Below are 24,081 nucleotides of genomic sequence, written 5' to 3' on the forward strand. Positions count from 1 at the left end.
TCCAGGTGTAGGGAAGTTTAATCCATTTTCAGATTAACAAGAGTAAGCCACTTCCATTTAAAAGAGTTGTACAAATATACCTCCACCGAGCATTCACATTTTCTTCTCTTCTTACACACAGGAGCTTTGCTGATGGTGTTTGAACCAAAAATCTTCCCTTTGTACCCGTGGCTGTTCTGTCACGCACAGCAGGCTTCACTTGGCACACACGTATATATACACAACATTCTTACCTATGCGTTGCTCATTCTTAGTTCAGACACAAATAACTAACTGCCAACCTGATAAAGGAATTTGAAGAACAGCATTTTTTGCTGGACAGCAACCGTGTAAAGCAGAGCAAACTGCTGGTCTGTCCTGACCATGCCTCCTGGGAGCAATCCAGCGTCCACCTGTGAAGCCACGCAGAGACCAGAGGTTTCCTTGCATTGATTACCCTCTATCAAAGCAGTAAATTTTTAATTTTAGGAGCAACCCCGTGTTTAAGAATCTCGTGGCGGCTGCTATTGCTTTGGCACTACGGGGAAACAGAGAGGTCAACAATTAGAAGTTAGTAAAACGGCAAGCTAGTAAAGAAAGGGCTGTAAGCACTGCTCGAGCTACGTATGAACCTCATTAGGCTTCCAAGGCGCGTGGCCACAACGCAGCAATGAATAAAAAAACGGGGAAGTTATTGTGGTTCGTTATAGCCGCCTTTAGAAACACCAGCTACCAAATGGTTAGAAAAGATATTCTAAGTGGAATTTCCCCAAATATCCCAAGATGCTCCACAAAAAGGACACGTTTTGCAAATGCCAGCTTAAGTTTATCTGGAAATGTGACCAAAAAGGTCTCCTCTCCCTGCCTGGGCTGAGCTAGGGTGATTTGAGTTGGGGCGTATCGAGGCAGGTCCTGCCTCTGCTCCAGCTAGCGCCGTGAACAGCGACTGGCACTACACAGCTACAACAGCGCGGAAAGCGAGGATGGAATCAAACCCCAACTTTTACGGGAGAAAGAGCAGCAAAGGGGAAATAGCAACAAATTTTAATTGTTCCTTTTGTTATAGGAAAGTACAGATGAAAGACTCACGAAACCAGTTTAGAAGCCATCTGTTGACTCATGAACATATTTTTCTCATTGCTGGAGAATTGCTTTTCTTTTTTTAATCTTAACAGTCTTAGCTAATTTATACATTGGGAACTGGCTTCGATCTTATACAGATTACCTGTACGTACTTTCTCTCCCTACTGGCAGTCACCCTGGGTGATTTTTTTCCCCTCAAACAAGGTGGAATAATTTCTAAACTGTCATTTCAAAGTAATTTCTAGCCAAAACTAATTACTGATTTCTCCCTGAGCTTTCTTGTTCCTGGCTCGTTTATAGTTTCTCTATGCGTAACTGTATATACACAGTAAAATCTTAAAAAATAAATTAGCTTTTAATTATATGAAGCTGTAAGTAGATAAACCTGGCAACAAAGGAACTCTTACGTACTTTATCCACCATGACTTAGAGTTGGAAAAAGAACTAATACAACACTTTCTGCATTAGATGTGAACATCACAGAATAAAACAATTTACCCTCCCTTATCAGAGCTAATTGCGCGAAGAACAAATAGTGGTCTCGCCAAAAAAAAAAAAAAAAATCTAATCAAAGCTTCCTGCCCTGTAACACGGAGTTGGAGGCACTAACGGATTTTCACAGATGCTTCACAAAGGAAATGTTCACAGGCAGAGATTGCCACTTCTACACCACTTCTTCCAGAGCCTCTTTCCCCCACCCCGGGACCACCCGTCAAGGCTTTTGCTTTGAAGAAGCCAACACAAAACCGTGGCACTGAGTTTAAGCGACGGTTACTATTTAGAAAATCCTGAGTTTGCTTCTGCTCAGAAATGTATGCTCATAAGCACACACACACACAAACACAGCGCAACAGCTAACTTCAACCTAAATTTCAATAAGAAAATCCAATTATAATGGTTGAGCAATTTGTAGAATAGCACTTGCAACCTTACTCATCCAGAAAAGATTGAAGATGGATTTCTTCCCTTGCTGGAGAAAATACTTAGAAATAAAATTAAACATTTCTATGTTGAATTAAATTGGGTTTAAGGTTTAATCAATACTACTTCAAATTAGACCTGACACTGATTAAAATCTTCAAGTTGGCCGTTAGCAACAGAACTCAGGCAATCGAGGGACATTCTGCGGTAGACAACACGAGACGTAACGGGAAGCAAGTTCAGCTGTTAGTGTGCCGGCCGCATTCCTTAGCTGGAATTACAGTACCACCCCAGGAGCAGAGGTGCTGTGGGATTCAGCCACACTGCTTCGTTACAGCACACGGCAGGAGGATTTCGTGGTCTCCTGATGAGAGAACTCATTCCTACGGAAGTCAGAGCAAACTCCCATTGGCCTCGTGGAGGTCAGGACATCACATCAGGTCTATTCACAAACATCCCTGTTTGGGAGAAGGACGAGACAAGAGACAGACGCCTTATTTCACAAAACTGTAAAGGGAATTTCTCATTAACCAGCAACCAACCCAGCCTTCCCTGTCTTCCTGCAACTCATGAAACGAAATTTTTGTTTTTCAGAAATCTAACCTTTTTCTTTAGGGAAAAAAATCTCCCTCATCTTACAGTACTGCGGTTGCAGTGTAAATCCAGAATTAGCTCACAGTCATCAAACATTTAATCAGAGAGTCATAAAAGGTTTCAGAGCTCTTTCGTCTGCTCATGTGAAAAAAATTAAGATTCCCTCAGGTTTTTTTTTCCCCTCTTAAATGTGTGCTTCTTATTTAGACTCTTATGACACTTACACCCCCCCCCCCCCCCCCATTTGCCACAGCACTACTTTGATCATTTGGGGGCACAACAGCAGCAACGACCCCAAACAGCGAGAGCCCTGGTACTACCTGCCGCTGTGGGATACGAGTCCCGAGCTGCGGAGGAGAGTGGAAAGGACTGACGAGCATCTTTGATCCTTACTCCAAGTCTGTACGCTGTAGACTGACTCCCAGAAGTACAGGCAAACCGCTCTGTAGGCAGCAGCAGCCTTGGCAAAGCAAGAGAAATCTGGACACCCACATCAAGAGGATGGGATAAAATTGTCCGCGTGCATAAAAAGTGCAGCGAGGATTGAAGAGGGAAAAGGAATGAGGAAGGCCAGAGCAGGAACAGAATGGGCATGGATTAATTTTATATATATATATAAAAATATATATATACATACACCCCACAACAATGAAAAAGCTACCATGTCAGTGCACTACTTCCCTTTCGCTGCCCTCTTCCCAATGACTTTGCCAATAAACATCCTGCAGCATAACTGAAGAATGAATTTCTAGAATGAGAAATTACAAAAACACTCTTCTTTATCTTGGGCTGTTTGTTTCTTACCAGAATCCTTACGTCTATTTACAGACAGGCATTTGCTACGTGGACATACTATTATAATGCACAAATCTAAATAACTCTCATAGAGATATAAAGGCAGTGGAAACCTCACCAGGAGATGACACTCTGCATTTAGGGCTAAGCCACAGCTCAAAATCATAAAACCTTCTAAACGCAGGACCAGCGGGTAAGCTGAGCTTATATTTTCATTGAAGACAGGGTGTGGGAAGTCGGACACACCATTTTCTGCTTTAAGCCTAGACTTGACACCACCGGCAGCAGGAAGAGGACATCACCGAGAAAAAGGCGTTCATCTGCTTTTCCAACATCTCAATCTTTCAGCCCAAGACTGAAAGTCGCTGCATGTGTCAGGGACGTCTCGTGCACGACAGAAGAGGAGCAGTGCTCAGGACCGCTGCCAGTAGCCGTGATTCCCCTCCGGCCCCAGAGACCCCCGCACAACCCCGACGGCACATGAATCCCTTTAATTGCCTGCGCAGGCAGCCGGAACGGAGACTGCGACTTAATGGCATGGCGTACGTTCAACGAAACGCGAAAACGCCACTTACACGCAGCGAAACGTTGACATGTGATAGATACAATAAAAAGGTCAAGTCATGCCAAGAGTTAATTAGCCCTGTATAAATGCCCTTCACTCCTTTAATCCCCCGGCATCGTCACGGAAATGGAGAGCAGCTTGGCCGTTTCCCAGCGCTCAACCCGCACGCAACTCGGCGGCGACGCGCAGCTCCGCGGGCTGATCCCGTCCCCGCGCCAGGGCTTCCCCGCTGCAGACGCGGTCTGCCCTCGCCCTGCTCCCCTTCCGCTGCTGCCCGACAACTACTCAGCCTCACCCCGACATCTTCCAGCAGCGTTTCGTCTCTCTGGCCTCCAGTTTTCTGCCGCATTTAGTGCGGCTGCTCCACAGCCAATACACTGCTTTAATACATTTATACCGTGATAACACTGGTCTTTCCGTCAGCTCGTGATTACTCATAACACAGCAGTATACAAAGTATACAGGTGATTACAAACTTCCAACTAGACAGCAAGTCCAGCAAGAACATTTTTTATTTTATTTTCTTCTATTCATCGAATTTTGCCACGGAAAACTTCCCAGCCTCTGAAAGAAAAGCTTGCATTTATAATGTGAAAGGCAGAGCGAGTTAGACACCCAGTGCAAATGGGATGCCTCTGTCCCCCACGTCAATAAAAATACGTCTTTCTGTCATCCACTAAATATATTAACCATAAAATCATATTCTTCCTTAATAGCAAAGCATTATAAATTGGCTTTCAGAACAATTTAATACTCCCTAAAGACAGAAATATGTACAGACAGCATCTGTCTGAAGAGCAAAATGAGAAAATTATTTTTTTTCTAAATCCCATAATACTTTCTGTCCTTTCAACAAAGAGTACGAAACTTCTTTTCATCAGGAAAACGCATTTAGACAGATTTCTCTCAGCACTAAATAGCTCCTCTCCCTTCGACTGAGCAGCACTGTTCATTAAGTTGAACGTTTCACCTGTTTTTCCCACGTGCTCTTTCCTTCCGACGCTTGCTCCAGGGAAAGGACAAAGCTGTCCAAAACAGACCGGAGGCTTTGCAAGTGCCAGTTCTGGTGTGCGCGACACTCGGGTCGTGTTTCTCTGTGGGCTGCAAAGGCTACGTGAGCGAGAGAGGAGCACGCGAACACCGAACTGACCGCTACTTGGCTAGTTTAACTGTAAGCTGGGCCACCGGCCAAGAGCATCACGGTGCAAGGAAACGATTCGGGAGCAGCAAGGGAAAACCCAGCCCAGCAGCGCAGCGCATCCTCCCCGCTTCCCAGCAGCTCTGCAAGATGCCCCGTGCCTGCTGGAATCACTCCAGCCGCTCGTCGTGACCACCCTCGGCACTCTTGAAAAGGGCAAGCGATAAAGAACAACCGAGCGATAAGCAATAAAGCTTTTCCGACGCTTCCGTTCCGTGAAATACGCCTTTGCTGGCAATGATCTGAGGCGTAGTTTTACGGAAACTTGGCATCACCACGTTGCAACTGACCACGCTGTGGAGAAGCATCGCCTGTGGTGTTTGCGAACAAGCTCTATTGTTACAGTGGCCCTTCTGCTTCTCTTATTTGCAGGCATTTACAAACGAAGTCCAGGGAGCAAAGTATTTATTTTCTTTTAAATGTCATGGGATCCTGAAGAATTTCATTTCAAACAAAGCATAATAAGCAGGATTTCAGCTAAGCGACAATTCAGTTTAAAAAGCAAAAGTAAGGGGAGCTTTTAGAAGACCTGACCGCTTGTATATATTTAGCTGTGCTTATATTTCTCTAAATTTTTATTTGTTGTAAGAATCAGACCTTTTATGTAGCTGAAGGAGAACAGGGAAAAAAACTGAATTGGAAGAAGATAAAATCCAATCAACACTGGGATTCTGTAAAAATTAAGTGGGGAAAAAAAACATCCCGCCTCTGAAAATTTGCTTCCAAAAGCATGTAAGCTTGGATAATCCTCCAGGCATGCAATTTCAGTTAAAGATTCTTAGGAGAATGTCCCTTTATGCACAAGTTTCAAGCTAAATAAAACGGGCTTGCTAGCCTACTGCACTGCTGCTGGGAGACAGGAGGGAATTCTCCGACTGCTGAAAACAACGAATACAACAGACCTAGACCTTTTTTTTTTTTTTTTTGTAATTGCCATAACTTCTTACAGGATCTTTAGATAGCTATCGGAATCCCTGCTTAAGTGGAGATAAACATGCGCATTTGTACTTTGACATCAAATACACATGTGAACAGAAGCCCACTGTTGTGACTGGAAAAATTAATCTGTAAATTCCATTAAAAATAATTCAACGGACTTGGTGAAACACTCCCTAAGCTATTCCACAGGCTCGAAGTCACCACACAAACTTCAGGCTTCACTCAAAAACTACTATATGTCACTAGACTTAAAAACAAAACAAAACCCTGCAAAAACCCCAACCACAAAACCCCTTTTAGTTTTTATATTGTTGCAAAATGTTTTGAAAGATGTTCTATAAAATTCTGATTATTCCAGAAATGCCTATGGATAAAACCAAAAGCAAACTACATCCTGCAGGTAGTTTTTGGTATTGGTAGTATTTTCTCTTTATCAGCATTAAAATGTCAATTTTTAAATGCCGACAGCATAATTATGAAAATTTTATAAAGCAGACATTGATATTTTTACCATTGCAAAACCTTAGAAATAAAGTTCTCCCTGAAGAAAAAAAAATATTTAAATTATTCCAGGTGATAAGACGCACCAGAGGGCACTTCGTTATGTGCTGCAATGTAAACCGATTGCTCCCAGTTGCCAATTTTCAGCTGTTCACAAAATAAACTGCACAGGATAACAAGGTTTGTGATGCAGTACCTCTTCTACAAAAGTTTGCATTAGAAGCCAACTCTCGAACAGGTAAACCCCGGCGTTTTCAAATAGCTTCCTTAGGCCACCACTGCTAATAACGCCCATTAATTAGCCCCGAGACAGCGCTGTGCCTGAGAGGGGCCGGAGGCGGGCGCAGCCCGTGCCGCGGCTCTGCAGGCGGCACCGAGAGACGCGGCACCGCGGGGACTCACCCGTCCAACCTCACATCGGGCAAACTTCGGTTCAGGGCAATCAAGTCACTGGCCATCAGGTTAAACTGGTTGATTTTAAACAGCTCTTTCATCTTCTCCTGGTCATCCTTCGGAATGAGCACAGCCTTTCCCATCTCTCCAGGTCCTTCTTGGTTTCGAGAAATAACAGCTGTAACACAAGAGAGCAAAAGGCCAGCTTTTAGTATGCGGGCGGCAGTTTTATCCCCCACCAACACGGCTCCGCGATTCTTGGCACTCAGCAAGGAATGTTAAAAAAGTAACTGCACATCACAATTTTCCCTGTGCTCCACCATGAGGTTTTATCTCTGTCTAGGTCTGAATTTATATCTACAGCCTTTCTACGATGATTAAAGAACCCAGATGTGTTCACTTGCAGCCTTTGGTTGTAATCACGACGACAGTAAATGACTATTCTCAAGAGATTTACACCAGGATTACAAAGCGTAACACCAGATTCTCCGTGAGATTCCGCAGACAGAAAAGGGTTGGAAGACACTTTTATAGCTATTGAAAACATTTGAAGAACATGTATAATAAACTAATTCCAACCAACTTCTTTTATTTTTTATTTAGTTTTAACTACCAGGCATGTGAGAGCATAATCCCATCCCTGTAAGTAAATAAATCCATCAGTCTTCAGTGACAAAAAAAGAAATCCATCCTGAAAAATATAGTATCCCAACCCTGACAGAGTATCTTTCACATATTATTAGTGACTAGTTTTGAGAAACATTTGTACAGTCAATTTTGAATTTTAAGGAAAATTATAGTATTATCTCATATAAACACACAAAAATAAACAAGATAGACTGCCTTTTTAGGAAACAGCATATGAAAAGAAAGGAAACATCCCACGTATACACATAATTATAATCGTTATTCTAAAGCAAAAGCCCACCAAAAGATGACAGAATCATCAAGAGTTTCCTCCTCCAACCTCAGTCTGCAGCGAAGCAGAAGAGGCCAGGTCCCCTCCCAGCTACTTCTGACTTAGACCTTGCATCAACACACACCTGCGTTTTTACCTAATTTTACATTCACGCTTTAAATCAGCCTCTTGACTGAGGCTGGTTAATTAACACCGATTCATTTGTCTTTAGCAATAAGGGTTCCTTGCTCCTCCCGCGTCTCCAGTCCCGCAGCAGAAGGCTCGCGCAGCCCGGCCGGGGACCAACTGATGCGCGCGGTGCCTCTCAAGCTGCGTACTTCCACGCCGTGCTCCAACACGACCATTTTATCTTAACGAAGGGATCGTGGCTTTATCTTTCTGCCATCACATTCATTTTTCATCTTCAGTATCAAAATTACTTTGAAACATTTGATGCTTAATATCTTGAAAGACTGTCACTTACGAAGGCTTCTCTACTAGCTGAAGAGTAATTAAATCATTGATTTCTGCAACCCAAAAAATAAAACGCTAGAAGAATAAACCCTGTTCTACACAATGCACAGGAAGCAGACTAAGTGACTTTTAAAGGAAAAATATATGATTTTTCCAAGGAAATCAGACATCAGGGCTTGCTAGAACAACCTAGCAGAAATCGACATAAAAGGCTTTTTAAAAATAAATATTACAGACTCTGGGCACAGAAATTTTGCTTCTGCTGTTCTAGTGTATGCTTCGGTTGAGCGAAGAACATTTTACAGTATTATCTGATACATTTTTTTATCCTTCCCTTTGATCAGAAGTAGCACCTTTATATGCTGCAACAGGAAGAAATGATCAGCTTCCGCTGTGATTACACGCAAAGATGAAATTGCAATCGGATAGATGCTTAAATCTTAAACGTGGCGAGTCTGAAGCCCTCCGCGTCCGACGTGATTTCCCACGGATGACAGGCTCCGCGTTAACGTGTACCGGGGTCGGCAGCATCCCCCCGGGCGCTAACCAGGCTGTGGCACCGGCGCAGCTCCAAAGGCATCCCCGAGATGCTATCAGACGCCTTTTTTCACGTCTGAGCAGAGCTGCTGATCCCTCTCACCTGGCTTTGGGAAAGGAATTAATGACTACACTGCTATCTACGTTCCCTAATAGGCAGAATTTTATCTTAGAGAATACATCTCACAGTCAAAACCATTCCGAAGTACTGCCGGAAAGGAAAGAAATAAAGTACGAGAAGAACATAGCCGTGCTGTGCTTTTAGCTGCCTCTTAGCGCGACGCTGCACCTCCCCGCAGCTACGCTTCACCCACAGAATTGCTTGGGAACCTGCACTGCACACATACACACACAATTATACGTTACATATGCTGTTTAATTCCTCTTGGAACATTTCCTAAGGTATATTTATGTAATGCGTAATACGAACATAAAATATTTGGGATTAATGGCTGGTAATTAAACTCTGCTAAATCATCGCTTTCTGGAGGAATGAGGAGACTCCTCAGAGACTGCAATTTGAAGAGCTAGTCCCTCAAGCTGCAAATGTCGTTTATGGAAATAAATTCTGCCGCCTTTTTGCTGGAAGAGGCAGAGGGCACGAATTTATCTAAATAGCAGCAGGGAGCGGGCAAAGAGTCGGCGTGACTGCTGTGACCATGGGAAAAGAGGTAAGAAGCACAGAAAGGAGCTTGGCCAACGTCCTTCTCCCCGAGAAGCACAACGTAAATGGAAAGGAAGGAATTCCTCAAAAGAGAGATGAATGTCTCTGAGGAGGAAAAGGAGCGATGAGAAGGTGAAGGAAGTTTGTCCTTGCTCCATCCTTCAGTCTGATCATCTTTCGGAAGCAGAGAGGAATTCTTCGGGGTTTTTCTGCCTCCAAAGCTGTCTTGAAGGGTCTGTACTACCTCCAAGGACTTTACAGACCCTATCCAGAAGACCAGGACCACCTCTCCATAATACAGCATCAGCACATACATCATCTCCCTGCCCGGGCAGGGAGCTACACCGGTCACGTTCAGATTGACCGACTGCAGCCCCGGCACGGGCAGGGAGAGGGGACGCCGGGAGGGGGGACGCCGGGCATCTCGTGCCAGAACCTGCCACGTGGCGTGGAAGCTGGAGGAGCACCAAGAGGCAGAGCACAACAAGGCACCCAAACTAAACAACTCTGAAATAGTAAGGCAGCATACCAAAATGTTTTTATTTTCTGCTGAAATACTTCGGGATTGGCTAAAAATATCTTTGTGACAATTTTCTCCTCTAGAAATCAGAAACTTTTCATTGAAACAATTGAGGGGGAAAAAAGAACCAAAATAATTTAGCAACCCGTTATTAGCACAGTCATTATTACGACAGCAAATTTGCTGCCTCTCCTTGTAATAAGCCAAATAGCACAACTGTATCTCCCTAAACGTGTGGAATACCCACAGTGAAGGGTTTCATATTCTAAGCCCAAATTATCGGAAGACAGCTGTAGAGGAGGTTCTGCTGCAGCGTAAACTCACTGTAAACCCATTAGAAACCCCAGCTCTTTTGCAGTGTACCATCACAGGGACTCAGATTCAACTCAGCCTGAAAACTTTTGTTTATTCTGCTTGAAAGCATGAGGTCTATATTCCTCCACCTGCAAAACTAATTTTCGTTACAAGATTCTGTGTTCTTCTATTGTCTGCTAAGGTCCATCAAGATAGAACTTCAACGAGATTTGCCTGTCCTGAAGTTTATTATAAAACTAATCAGAAATTTCCTGAACAGCCTTTCCACTCTCACGGTTTTATTCAAAACAAGGTATTATCAGATTACATTTCAGTCATAGCTCACACGTAGCTGTGATGGAGAAACATATTTAATTCTGCGATGGCTAAAATGCAGCAACCTCAACTTATTACATCTTTAGAGAAGACGCACACGGTTTATGAATTAACAACCACAGACACACTAATGTTTTCGGAGGTGTAACTTCTGTCCCTACCCAGGACCATCTCTTCTTGCGTTTTCTCTCCCACATTTGAATAAACAAGTTTTGAGCCCAGAGACTCCGTACGGAACAGGCCTCAACCTTCTCAAACTCAGCAGATGCAAGGCCCACAACAATCCAACCACCTTCAAGTTCGGAGAAATAACACTGTCCATTTTCCAAACAATATGTAAAATATTACAATAAGAACCAAGTAAACACCACAATACCAGAGGTGGCAAATTAAGATCTTTTGCAAATACTTGGTTTGACCAAACTTTTCACAGAAAACTGAATTTTTGCTAGCACTGAATAGATTTGAGAATCTAAAGATGGTGTCAAAAGTTTTCTAACACCAGGTATGTCACCAAAGCTGGCTTTCTAAATGCACAAACCACTATAAATATTTCTACTGAACAGCCCGTTATTTACCCAAAGCGAACAAAACAATTTTATTGTTTTCCCCAATACTGATATTGTCATTTTACAAAATTTTTATGCTCTGCTTTACCCTTTTTTAGGAAGTACAGCATACTTCATTAGTACAGCATACTTCAAATCAAACTGTTCAGAGTATTTTATGAAATACCAAATTTGGATTCAAGTTTCTATACCAAAATCATTCTGTAAAACATATCTATACAGACACACTCTTCAATCGGAGAACATAAACATAACACAGAATCCCTTCATCTAGAGGATTTAAAAAAAAAAAATAATCTGTTTCTTAAGTATTCAGAATGGATGGCTGGCTGGCCAAAGAGGCCACAAGCAGTGAATGCACGCTGCCGATTATGAATTACTCCACCTGTACTGGTGTTCATAAGCTAAAACGAGCATAGCAAGCAATTTCCTCACAGACTACATCTTCAAAAATATCACTTAGAATCTACTGTCCAAAACCTTTTCTACCTCACTTTTAAACTTCTTTTCGATAGCATTGTGAAGATCGTTGACTTTAAATGACTCAGCAGCGAGTAGTAACTCCATCCCTCCGCAGCAGCACCGGCCAGACCGGTCTGCACAAGCAAGGGCTGCGCACGTGTTCCAAAATATTACGCAAATCCTCCAACTAGGAGAGGTCTAAGATTTTCCAACCCCTGCTGCCTCCAGGTTTTTTCCCTGATGGAAAGAGCCGATTCACCCCACCGAAAGCTGCGTGTTCCCGTCAGGAGCAGCCCTTCCCAGCCCAAACCACAGGTAAAAGACAGCACTGTCCCGTTTCAAAGTACTTGAACTCGCCTCCAGGCTCATATTTTAAATAACTGCAATTGTAACGGGGACCCGAGGGGGGACTCGGGGATAGCCACGACCCTGCAAGCCAGCGTGGAAGAAGCTGAGAGATGTATTTAATTTTTCTATATAAACATTACCTGGCTCTCTATCAATAAGCTTATTAGCATGGCTGACCCATAAATACTTTGGGAGCACTTCTGCTGCTGGTAAGTCGAAAGTTTTAGTGAATACTAAAAACAAACAGGAAACAAAAAACTTTGACTCATCTGCTATTTGCTTTTCCTTTGTGTGGAAAACTGACCTCGCTCCTTATCAGGCTTTCCTCTTGCGGGTACACTTGTACAATGCTTCAATGTCACGCCTCACTGTCCTTGGCTATTTCTGCCTCATTCTGCGATCTGGCCTTGCTGATGGGTCTCTAGGGGCTTGTGTTGGTCTTTCACACCACTCCTCGGTGATTTGATCGAGTTTCTATTTACTGTACAATACCCTCCTGAGCTTCAGGGACATAGGTGCCGGCAATTTCATCTCACACTGTACTTCACGTTGCTTCTAAGCACCGGGACAGGTTGCGGTTTTGACCATACGTACAGCGATAGCCTCCTGAACTCGTTGGCGTTTGACTTCTTTTGCATGAAACCTTACCCAAAAAGCACTATTCAAGGCTTTCATTCACCGGCACATCTCAGTGCGTAAGTGATCCCGCTGGCAGCACGGGAGGACCGGCAAACTGAAAGCCCAGTTATCCTGCTGGCCAAGGGCATCAGGGAGCCTCTCCTGCCAGTTAAGTTCGCTAATATATTTTGGCACTAACAGCCTATATAACGTAAATAAGATTCACTCAAGGTTAGAAACCTCAAAATCAGGAAATTCGCCCAATTCCAAAAGGAAGAGGGGGCCCTCTGTGTGTCTGTGATGGGGGGACGATGGAGGCGAGAGGGTATCAGACAGACAGCAGCATGGATGGCACGAGGATTCGGGGAGCTGGGAAGCATCCCCTGTCGTGGTTTAACCCCAGGCAGCAACCCAGCCCCACCCAGCCGCTCGCTCACTCCCCCAAGGTGGGATGGGGGAGAGAATCAGAAGAGTAAAAGTGAGAACACTCGTGGGCTGAGATAAAGGCAGTTTAATGGGGAAAGCAAAAGCCGCACGCACAAGCAAAGCAAAGCAAGGAATTCCTTCACTGCTTCCCATGGGCAGGCAGGTGCTCAGCCATCTCCAGGAACGCAGGGCTCCAGCACGCGTAACCGTGACTTGGGAAGACAAACGCCATCGCTCCCAACGTCCCCCTTCCTTCTTCTTCCCCAGCTTTATACACTGAGCATGACGCCGTATGGTGTGGAATGTCCCTTTGGGCAGTTTGGATCAACTGTCCTGGCTGTGCCCCCTCCAGCTTCTTCTGCCCCTGGCAGAGCACGGGGAGCTGAGAAGCCCTTGGCCAGTGCAGCAACAACTAAAACATCTCTGGGTTATCAACGCTGTTTTCAGCACAAATCCAAAACAGCCCCATACCAGCCACTATAAAGAAAATTAAACTCTATCCCAGCTGAAACCAGGACATCCCCACGCGCAGCACAGGCACCTGGAAACAAACGTCCAACCCAGGGTTCAAAACTAGCCCCCAGTGAGAGAGAGAACACGTATGAAAAACCAGTGAGGATTTACAGGCTGAAGTAACTGGGAAAATGTTTTTTTGTATACCAGATTAATTCACTTTTATGAGAACTTAGTTAGCATACCATATTTTAATTCATCTTCAAGATTTCTAACTTACCTTGACCATATTCCCCTTCACAGAGTGAAATGAGTCTCAGTCCGTCATTAACAGTTCTTTTGCCAGCTCTGTAAACATGAATGTTTCATAAGGTATCTCTGACACAGCCCTAAATATATTTTAGTGAATTTACAAATAATGTCTTAATCCTCAGCAACCATCAAAGCTCGTTAAGTAGCTTTCCCGTATAGTAGCTACATGAGATGATGCTAAGTCAAAACAATTATTTTTTAGATATCTGAAATACTTAAGGGAATACTCCACTACCAGGGAAAGCTGAAGAAACTGAAAGATTTCAGAACTGCAAAGGTTATGTTTTCCACGGCTCTGTCGTTACCCAGAGATACCTCAGCTGAGGAGGAATGAGCAGAACCAATACCTGGAGGAGCCACTGAGATTTGACGCTATCTACACGGCATCTCCTTGGTGTACCCTTGCAAAAGTACAAGATGGCTTGTGCTTGAGTAATCGCAGATCCTCTGTCACGTGTGCCTTGAAGACAGAAACTATTTCAGTAATTTTGTAATTTTTTTAAATAAGCTCCTTATAGTCGTAGCTCAAATAATTTGGGTACTAACATCAGAAAGCCTTTTTGCTTTCAGTATGGATGAGTTTTGGGCAATATGTTCTGCGGATCTGAAAGACGACTGTTCATCCTGACACATGAGGGCAAGCTCAAGATCCACAGAGGTCCAGTAAAAAGGCAGGAGAGAAATACTTTCACGTACATATGTAATTACACATATACACGTATTTATACGCATAGATAGATATACACATCTTAAACAGTAAACAAAATAAAGAGAAGGATGGCTGCGTGTAGCTGCTATCACTTTAGTCCCATTACTGCTGCCAGGTGCATAGGACAAATACACACCTCATTTCTTCTTTCCACAAGGATTGTATTAGCTCAATCTTCTAATATTAAGAATTTACACTGTGAAAAACCTTAACCAAATAGAGACCTAGATTCCTCTTCTCCTCTGTAAATCACATTAATGAACTCGAAATTGCCATCTACTTGTCATTGTTTAAATGTAAGATGAAAGAAAGAAAATGAGAGAAGAATAGGGATGGAAGCGGATCTCGGAAGGTCACCTAAGCTTTCCCCGCACCACAGGGCCCAATTAACTGGACTTAAAACATCCACAGCATATGTGGGTTGTTGTTTGGGGTTTTTTTAAATATTTGCTTTGAAACCTCTGAAGAGAGAGTTTTTACAGCCTTTCAAGGAAACCTAGATGAAATCCAAGCAACAAAATAAGTTAGTGACTTATACTCGTACCTTGATACACCTGAGGAAACAGAAGAATTTTCATGAGCTAAACACATAAAAACTGGAGAACTGATGCTCTTTAAGAATATTTAAGGGTTGAGCGCGGGTGGACAAAGTTAGAAGTATGTGTGGGGAACGGAGCAAGGAGAAATCTCAGCTACAACCAGAGAATAAACGAGACAGAGGAGGTGTCTACTGACCAAACCCAAAGTCTGTGCCGACGATTCAGCCTGCAAATTAAGGAAACCTTGTTTGTTAAGTAATTTACAACAGAACTATGAAAAACATAGGAACAAACAGTATCAACAGCAGAACTGTTTAGATGAAGTGTCTTCAGGCCTCTTCCAGTTTTTACTATTATAATTCAGTAAAGCAAACCCAAAACCCTGTCTTTGTTTTGTGTCCATCTGGGAAAGGCTTCCATTAAATCGCAAGACAACAAATCCTTTCCCAGATCAGGATGAAGGTCTATCTGGCTTAGAACGCTGTCTCGGAGCAACTGATAGATCACGGCAGAAAAGATAAGACACAGGTTTTACAATAATTCTTCCAGAGCCTTCCCTTTGCGGAGGTGGGGGCTGTACCCAGATCGCTGTGTTCAACAGATCGCCATCAGCTTGCATTGTCCCTTTTTAAATCTATTTATCTTTTTGACAATGAACTGCCTGACTTAACTGAGCACTGTTGGCAAAAAAGTGTCCCTTTTTATTTGCTTTGGATTTGCCATCTCACATTTTCATTGGTTTTTACCTTGGGAGACACAGTGAATCCCTAATCAACCTTCCCTGCCTATTTATGCCTTTACAAATCCTCAGTTTATCCTTCTCTGCCCACCGTTTTTCCAAGCCGTAGAATTATTTAATTTAGTCTCTCCCCACAGAGAGGCCAAACAGTACCTGAAATCATCCTTGCCTGCCTTTTCTGAACCAGTGGTTTCACTCAGTGAAATCAAGCTTGGTTTGAATCAAGCACCAGAAAAAAAAAAGAAAAGCTTTTGTCCTTCAAGGGCGTAAATTCATACGCTTCTAGCAAAGCGAACGAGGCTGCTTGAATGTGCAGCAGAACTCTTCTTCTGTGATTATCTTTCAAGATCTTGAAACCAAAGCAACCTACAATTCTCTGCAGACTTCTACACCTTGTCGCCCTTGTGTAATTTCAGAAGGAGCTGTAGACACTTAATACTTTTCGAAGGAGGCATCTGCATGCGCCTCACGGTGCTTCAGTTAGCTCTCCTTAATAGTTGCAACTAAGAAGGAGTAGTGATTCAGCAGTTTTGCTTGTTAACTTACTGAAGTGGATTTCAAATATTTTTGAAGTGTGTTTTTTTTTTTAAAAAATACATCTATCAAAAATAGCTTTACCTCCAAGCACAAGAATTAACAGCTCATCTCTTCAATGGCCATCTTGGTGCACGCGGGGATAATGGAACTGACATGAAGCATGCCCACAAAGAATAAAAATGCTATTTTTCCAGCATTCTGCCTGCAGACATTTTTCATCATCTGTCAGCGGAGATAGGCCTCCTTTGGAAATGAAAACAACCCCCTCACAAGGGCTTATTAGAAGTGCTGAGGTCTTTGGTGGAGTGGAGAATAGAAAGCACAACATTCAAGATAAAGAAAGGGGAAAAAAAGCAAAGCCCAATAGATTTCAAAGCATTCAATTTATTTAACAATTCAGTACAGGCACTGCACAGGGACTGTTGCACAAATAAGCACGGCAACACTCAGAAGATGTAAGGACTCATCATCCATGCCTTTTTTTTTTTGGTTGTTTTTTCAGCCCAAACCTTCATCTTCCTTGCTTATACTTTGACAGCAACACCTGCACTCGGGTTTGAGTCAGAAATAACGCTGCAAACATAGCGATGCTGTTCTGCAGAGAGAGGCGCAGAGAGCAGGGACAGCGGGGTCCGTCCCCCCAGAGCTGGGCCACCCCCTGCGCACCCATCCGCGTCCCACCTACCGGGCTGAGCTCGGATGGGAACGTCCCAAAAACCTGCTGGTCTCTTTGGTGCCCCTGGATGCAGAGCACGGCCCAGCCGTCGGCTCGTCCCACCAGACACGGCGAGGAGAAGGACTGCTGTCCGCAGCAACGTCCCAGCGGTACCTCCAGCCCCCTCGGCGACGCGTGAGCAGCAGCGATGCTGATGAGCAGAAACCCACAGCTTTTTGGTTTCACCACCAAGCACGCTGCAAATGCTTTGAAAGGTGAGGGCGTTCTGTGGGTACCGTGTACAAACGTGATCAATAGGCACTGCAAAAAATGAGAAATACCCGCGGCATCAAAAAGCATTTTCCTGTTTCGGAAACTGTCTAGTCAGTAAGTTATTCCAACCTTATTCATATATTATTAATCGGTTGAAATTTCTAAAAGAAGAACTCAGAAATACCACTTTATACTTTTGCACTACAGATAAAAACCTCGTTTTCCCCCAAACAGCAATGATCAGACTGGAGAGCTTCAAAACTACCAGTTTGCTGCACGGGCTGCGAGCCGCCCTCTGAAATCTGAAATCTTGCTCCGTAGGGATGTGGTACCCCCCCGACCACGGGGTTACGTGGTTCTCCTCTGCAGGGAGGAACCATCCCATGTACGCGCAGCCCGAGAGAGCCGATTGCACCTTCTTGAACAGAGCAGACAACTCTCTTTTTATTAAGGGTCTGATGTCAGCCCAAATCTCGCTCCTTCTGCAGCTGCCAGGATCATAAGCAAATCAAAAGGAAGAATTCCCAAGAAAGAAACTGAGGAAATAATTACGTGATTGCCGTTTGGAAAGATAAAAACAACTAGATGAGGATAAAATTAATCTCAGTATAGAGACAGGGAAGACAGTAGCTAAAGGGGTGTAAGCCACATGCAATTACCATCTGCATGACACACAGAGTCTTCTCGGACATCCCCATACACAGAACACGTAGAAGATAAACTGTGCATGGCTTACTGGTAAATGTATCTCTGTAAATGGTAATTTGTCTCTACTCATGATGAAAAATTTGAAAAATGTATTTCACAAAAGAACTTTTGATTGAAACAGGAATACCTAAATGAAAGAGGTAGTACAGAGCTGGGACCTGGACAGCAGGCAGAGCTGGCTGCTGCCCGGCTGCCGCCTCCATCAGCTCGGGCGCCTGGTCCTTCTGACACAGGTTACGCATTACGTGGTTCCCAACGATCACCGATTTGTATTTTGCTACAATATTAATATGAGGCACAAAATCAATCATTCTTGATTGCTCATTCTCAAAGGAATCTTATAAAAACCTGTGGTCGGGCCTCTCTGACGCTGCACGCTATCTTTAGCTATGCAAGCCGGCGGAGTACAGAGCCGTACACGCAGGGAGATGCTCCGAACTTCGTACTGTACCCTGAGCTCAGCCTCGCTGCGCTGCCCCAGGGGATTTCACCCACCGGGATGAAACGTGACTGCAAGCGTCCCCTCGGTCCAGCGAGGAGGTGCCGTAGCTGTGTTACGCGCAGTTTAACACCTCCGTGCAAATTCCAGGGGCTTTCTCCTCCCGCAGCCTGCCGGCCCCGGCCACCGGCCCCGCGCTTCTCGGGAAAACCAGGAGCCTGGCCGCGGACCTCAGACATGCTGCATTTTCACACGGAAGGGGTCTGCAGTCTTAACGGGGCCGCTCGCCCAAGGGCTCAGGGACAACTGTCAACAAACTGCGGTTTAACTGGAAAAGAAACGACGGCCCAGCTGGAACTGGAGAGATGGAGTCTGTAATAAGGAAAGACAGCGAGAAATCCTCCACCTCCACTGTACCACTGTGCTGGCCAGAGCAGCCTCGGGACGCAGGCAGAAGTGACGTCCAAAGGACTAAGTCAGAAGAAGACCGAAACCCCATTGTTTAACACACAACAGCGGTTTGTACCTCCCTATCAAGTTTATCTATACAGGGTATACAGTCTTATTTTCTAAATAACAATGATTTGGTATTACTGAAAAAACACTTTGGGTATAGTTTCACACAGGAGAACTGCAGGTTTTCAACTGCAATCGGTAACTCATCATGAATGTGACAGAGCACTAGATTTTGGGTTTGGTTTTTTATAACAAAAAGTTGTCATACGGTATTGAGTAACTACCTTGGGTTTTTTCCTACTGCTAAACAATATTCAGGGGAAAAAGGTGACATAAGCAGCTGTCCTAGGCCACGCCACACTGCTCGATGGTTACAAAGCGGAACACAGCGAATCCCTGCTAGCAGGAGCTGCGCTGGAGATGGTCCGTGCAGCAACCACTGCACACGTGGAAAACCTCCAGTCTCCCGTACGAAATCCAGTTCTGGGATTTCATTCTAGTTTGCCATTAAATGCCGTGAACAATGTTACAATTCAAAGCATTATTTTTATTGCTTATTTTATCTTATTTCATTTTTCCTTTAAAGAAGGAAGCTGAAGGTAACAACTCTATCTTTCCAATGGTTTTACTTGAGCAACCAATTAATAGCTGGTGCTGCCAGCAACGGCGATACGCAGCAGCATTTATCCAAAATTCAGGAAAAGCCATCGCAACCTTCACCCTGACTTCAGAAAGAAAAGCACACTGAAGCTAAGGAACGTTCCTGCTCCATCACGCAAAACACGCGTCCAATTTCACAGGCACCAGGAGTAGTCCTGACCCGGTGCGATACATCATAACCTCCATCACCGCTATTTTATATTTCTGTGTGCATCGCTATCTGAATCGCAGTAACCTTTTACCAGCCCGCTACACAGGAGGCTGGGGTTTTGGGGGTTTTTGTTTGTCTGGTTTGGTTTTTTAAACCTGAATCCTGAAAAATAATTCTCTCTCGGTTGCATCTCCACAGTTGATACATGAATCTCAATATAATCCTGATATTTTATGCCAAATAATTTGTTGCCATAAACTCCATACAGAATCCAATAAACTAAAGGATCAATTCACGGTCCTTTGCCATTTACGTGATGCATCTCTGCTGCTCAGAACTATACACAGACTTATCTTAATCCAGAACATAAAGGATTCTAGTTTTAATTATACGGTAGCGATAAATCCTGTAAAGTTGTCATAAACATCATTAAACAGATCATTTACTTCACTGTATTTCTCAGCATAAGAGTTCCATGATTCTGAAAAAAATGAACGTTGCTTTCCAATACTAAAAGCATCAGAACTCATTGTAACTTCTGTCATAAATATACTTTTTGTTAACATTTCTGCTACACATGTTGTGTAGAGACATACCAGCCTACGTTGACTCTGCTACCGATAGCCTCAAGGCAGAAAGCCTAAAGAGGGACGAGGAGGTCTGGAGTGAGAGAATAAAGTCAACATCAGATTGGGGGGGGGAAATCATTTAGGAGGAATGTGAAGTCTACTTATAGATGCTGGCTGCCATTTCTAAGAAAGGAGGCATCTTCTCAAAAAATCTATCAAGTCTCATGAACATTCTTCATAAATTCATAAGAAACCTACGGACAGTAAATGACCACACGATGCAATCTTCTAAAGTTAAAAGGTCTCCAGAGTTACTAAACCTTGTTTACGCTGCAGTCATAGCTATTACTAGATTTTGATAAAAATTCAAGGTCTAATTAAATATCATACTAGTTCAATGCAGTTCAGAACCGTAAGTGTTCTTTCTAGCAAATCAGCTGTAATACAAAGTTAAGAAGCCACAGATACTGGGCTGAAGAGTCAAACGGTTTTTGAGAGGATAAAAACCATTATCCATTCTAGTCCATCCCCTTCCAAATATCTAATCAGTTAATAAACAATATCTTTACAAATGTGACAATGAAAGGCTTACATCTTTTTCACAAGAAATACAGCATCTCCAGGTATTGCTTTAACTTTCCACTATAAATTAATTCAAGACAAACTAGAGAATGACGCAATGTGAAAGCCCTGACATTAGGTAATCTCTCAATCTCTGAAAAAGTCTTTCAGCAGGCTGAGGAAAGGCGTTGCGAAACCTTAGCCTCTGAAAAATCGCAATGGTTATATTATCAGCCCTGAAAGAAGAAACTGTAAATACGTTACTCGCAATTATGTTGTCAAATGGTTTCATCGTAATTCTGTTTCACCAGCAATCGTCCTTCCCTCCTACCCGCAGGCCACCCGAGATGCTGCCTCGGCGGCTGCCGCCCCGCAGGAGCTCAGCCCCGGGCTGCATCGGGGCTCGTCCCCTCCCGGGCTGCAGCGGCCAGCCGCCCGCAGGGCGCCCGCAGCACCGTCCCGTCACGATTGCAACAGCAAAGGCAAAACTCCTCCCAGGCTCTACCCTGCCTTCCCCGACTCCTGGTTATAAGTGCAAACGGGCAGTGCGGCCATCAGAGGAAAGAGCAGGGATCAGCTTTTCTTAGGAACAGCTCCGGGAAGACAAAAGTGGAAGGTACTCACCATGCAGAGAGCCAAAAAATCTAGTAAAGAGGGAAATTAAAAAGAAGTGAAGGGTGAGAGTGAAGCAGCTGTGTCCGCTTGTGACCTGGGGACTCTTTCGCAAGCTCACGCCAGCAGCTCTCTGCTCAAAGTCCCGGGTACGACCGTCTCACGTACTCGCGAGTAACGTCCGAAGCGAAGGCCGAGGGAAAGCCCTGAGCGGGCGTTACGCACAGCGTGCACGTGCGTCAGGACGGGGACAGATTAACGAGGAGCGACGGAGGTCTTCAAGGCCTCCTTCTCCTGCCCACACGCGCTGCCCGCCGGCAAGCGGGCTCCCCGCAGCGCCAGGCTTCGCAGGCAGCGCCGGGAAGCGGCAGCCTGCAAGGGAGCCTTCGCCTCGCGTCCTGCCCAGGGCGCTTGGGGAACGCGCGTGCAGTACAGAGGGCATCAACGGCACCGATGCACCTGCTTTTCTGGTGTTAGAAACAGGCGGTGGTTATGTTTCTATTAATCCAAAACTTCTAGATAATTTTTTCTACTTTGTGGGTTCATACACAAAGATAAAACCAAAGATGCATAAAGCCAAGACAGAAAAACTGGCAATTTCGAATTGAAATACGTCTTACAGAAACTTAGAACGAGCCTTCAAGATCAGCAAAGCACAGCAGCAAGGTTCAGCCTACTCATTTGCCTCCTCCGTTGTAGGAAAAAATATCCCAGACAAAAATCCAAGAAGAGGAGAGGATTCACAGGGGAAGCATCTGTTCGGATGGGCACTCCGGAGCAGCCCATCGCTCCCTAAGCCAGCAGCGCCCGGACACAGCAGCCGTGCACCGACAGCAGCGACGCTGCCCTCTGCCACCCACGTCCCTTGTCCCGGTGGTCAGCAGGCTCCTGGGCACGGGGCAGCAGCTCCCAGGAGGAGCGATGCTGTCTTCTCCCCAGCCGGCCGGAGCAGGGAGGGACGAGGAGGCAAGGATGGGATGCGCGTGAATCACCTGCTCATCCATCACCTTTATGGCTGCGGTTTCTAAATGACTCCCGGGCTTGCACATACAATGAGATACGAGTTACCTCTCTGAAAATAATTCTAAATGAGCAATAACCCAGGAAAGATGTATTAGTATATCAATTTAAATGTAATGGAAATATCTAACTGATGCTAAGTGCTAAGCAAGCAAAAGCCGATGGCAAGTGAAGAGACTGCGGATGGGCCTGCCACGCATTTTGGGCCACATTGCAGAAGTTCCTGCTGCTCAGCAAGAGACTCCCTTGCTCGGAGGGTCCTTCACGTGCTCCCGCTGCCCTCCTGCCCACCATGGGGACTCTGTATAAACATATTTTATACTGCCCTAACGGCCTTACCTACATACCGTGTAACTACCACCTGCAGTTCTACCGGCCTGTACAGATCTTGGTCGACCAAGTTTGTGTAGATAAGCCTGTGCCATTTTTTGCTGCAGCAGTAGTAGGTCTTTATTCTGAAAAAATCACCGTTACAAACAAAGCCAAAAGTATTGAAGTAAGAGGTAGAGTAACAAATGGAAGATTAACAGTGACAGTCAAACCAGACTTCTGCAAAACAAAATTAAGCAGACAGGAATTGAGTGGAGTGAAGGTAAGAGGTATTTCATTTATTTTTATTTTTTAAACCTTCCCTGACCCCCTTGGCTGGCATTCTGGTATTTTAAAGTGTCTTATAAAGTCAAGCCACTACTGACATATAGTTTTTCTATCTCAGCATTTTATCTGCTTTCATTAACAGGTTTGCTTTTTCCACGTTTATGAAGAAGGCAATGTCTAATAGCTGCCTGAATTTATTTACACATACCTTCAGTAAATCTTTACTAAAAGATTCTTTGTGGTTGCTCTGTGCTTTCTTCCTGCAGGGCTGAACAACTCCATGTTTTTAGCCTACCATGCTATACTTAAACAAGTCAAAAGTTTGGAGAGAAAAACATTTATTGAATTTTCTTACTTGTTTTGTGATAAGTTTTGCAAATAAGTCCCCCAGTCCCCTGCCCAGGCTGGGGGGCTGCCACCGTCCGCCCGCTCGGCTCCACAGGGGAAGCAGGAGGGCTGAAAACAGCATCCTTCTCCCTCCCTACCTCCAACCAACGGCAAAATCTGCCACCCCACATTCAGTCATAAGCAGGAAGGTGCTGAGGATTCCCAGAGGCAGAGTACCCCAGATATCGGAGGGTTGGGGAAAAGGGAAACAGGCAGGAGAGCCTCTGATGCCTGCGGGACATCCCCAGGGCCACGGGGACCACAGGGCAGCAGGTTTCCTCCTCCACGTCCCCAAATCCCCCTTCCTTCAGAGCCCTCCTGCGCGTCTGCCTGCGGCCATCAACAGCAGCCCTAAGGCACATCGGAGGAAGAGTGATTCGACGTCCATGTGGTTATGAACACCGGGATTAATTGCTTTCAGGACAACCGCCGCTTGAATCGACACACTGTGAGCCCGCAGAGCATCGTACATTACCCTAATTGGTATTTGATACAAGGCCTGATGGCTAATTCTGTCACATTTCAGCAGTACTTCGTACTGTACGTAGTCTCTGTGCACAAGTGATTGAAGTACGTACTTTGGTCTAGCG

General features: G+C 44.6%; 1 protein-coding gene across 4 annotated transcripts in view; it reads right to left on the minus strand.

The window, feature by feature from the left end:
- Positions 1-24,081, minus strand: part of GALNT13 (polypeptide N-acetylgalactosaminyltransferase 13) — a 159,224-nt gene that overhangs the window by 86,896 nt on the left and 48,247 nt on the right. For 3 of the 4 annotated variants that reach the window (XM_072874869.1, XM_072874868.1, XM_072874872.1), the window contains one exon: positions 6,978-7,146. In XM_072874869.1, coding sequence (XP_072730970.1) covers positions 6,978-7,146 — 169 coding nt within the window. Of the gene's footprint in view, positions 1-6,977; positions 7,147-14,226; positions 14,319-24,081 lie in introns of those variants that run through there. The other variant, XM_072874873.1, reaches the window with a different exon arrangement.

Source organism: Ciconia boyciana, chromosome 10, assembly GCF_034638445.1.
Source record: "Ciconia boyciana chromosome 10, ASM3463844v1, whole genome shotgun sequence".
NCBI classification, from domain to species: domain Eukaryota; kingdom Metazoa; phylum Chordata; class Aves; order Ciconiiformes; family Ciconiidae; genus Ciconia; species Ciconia boyciana.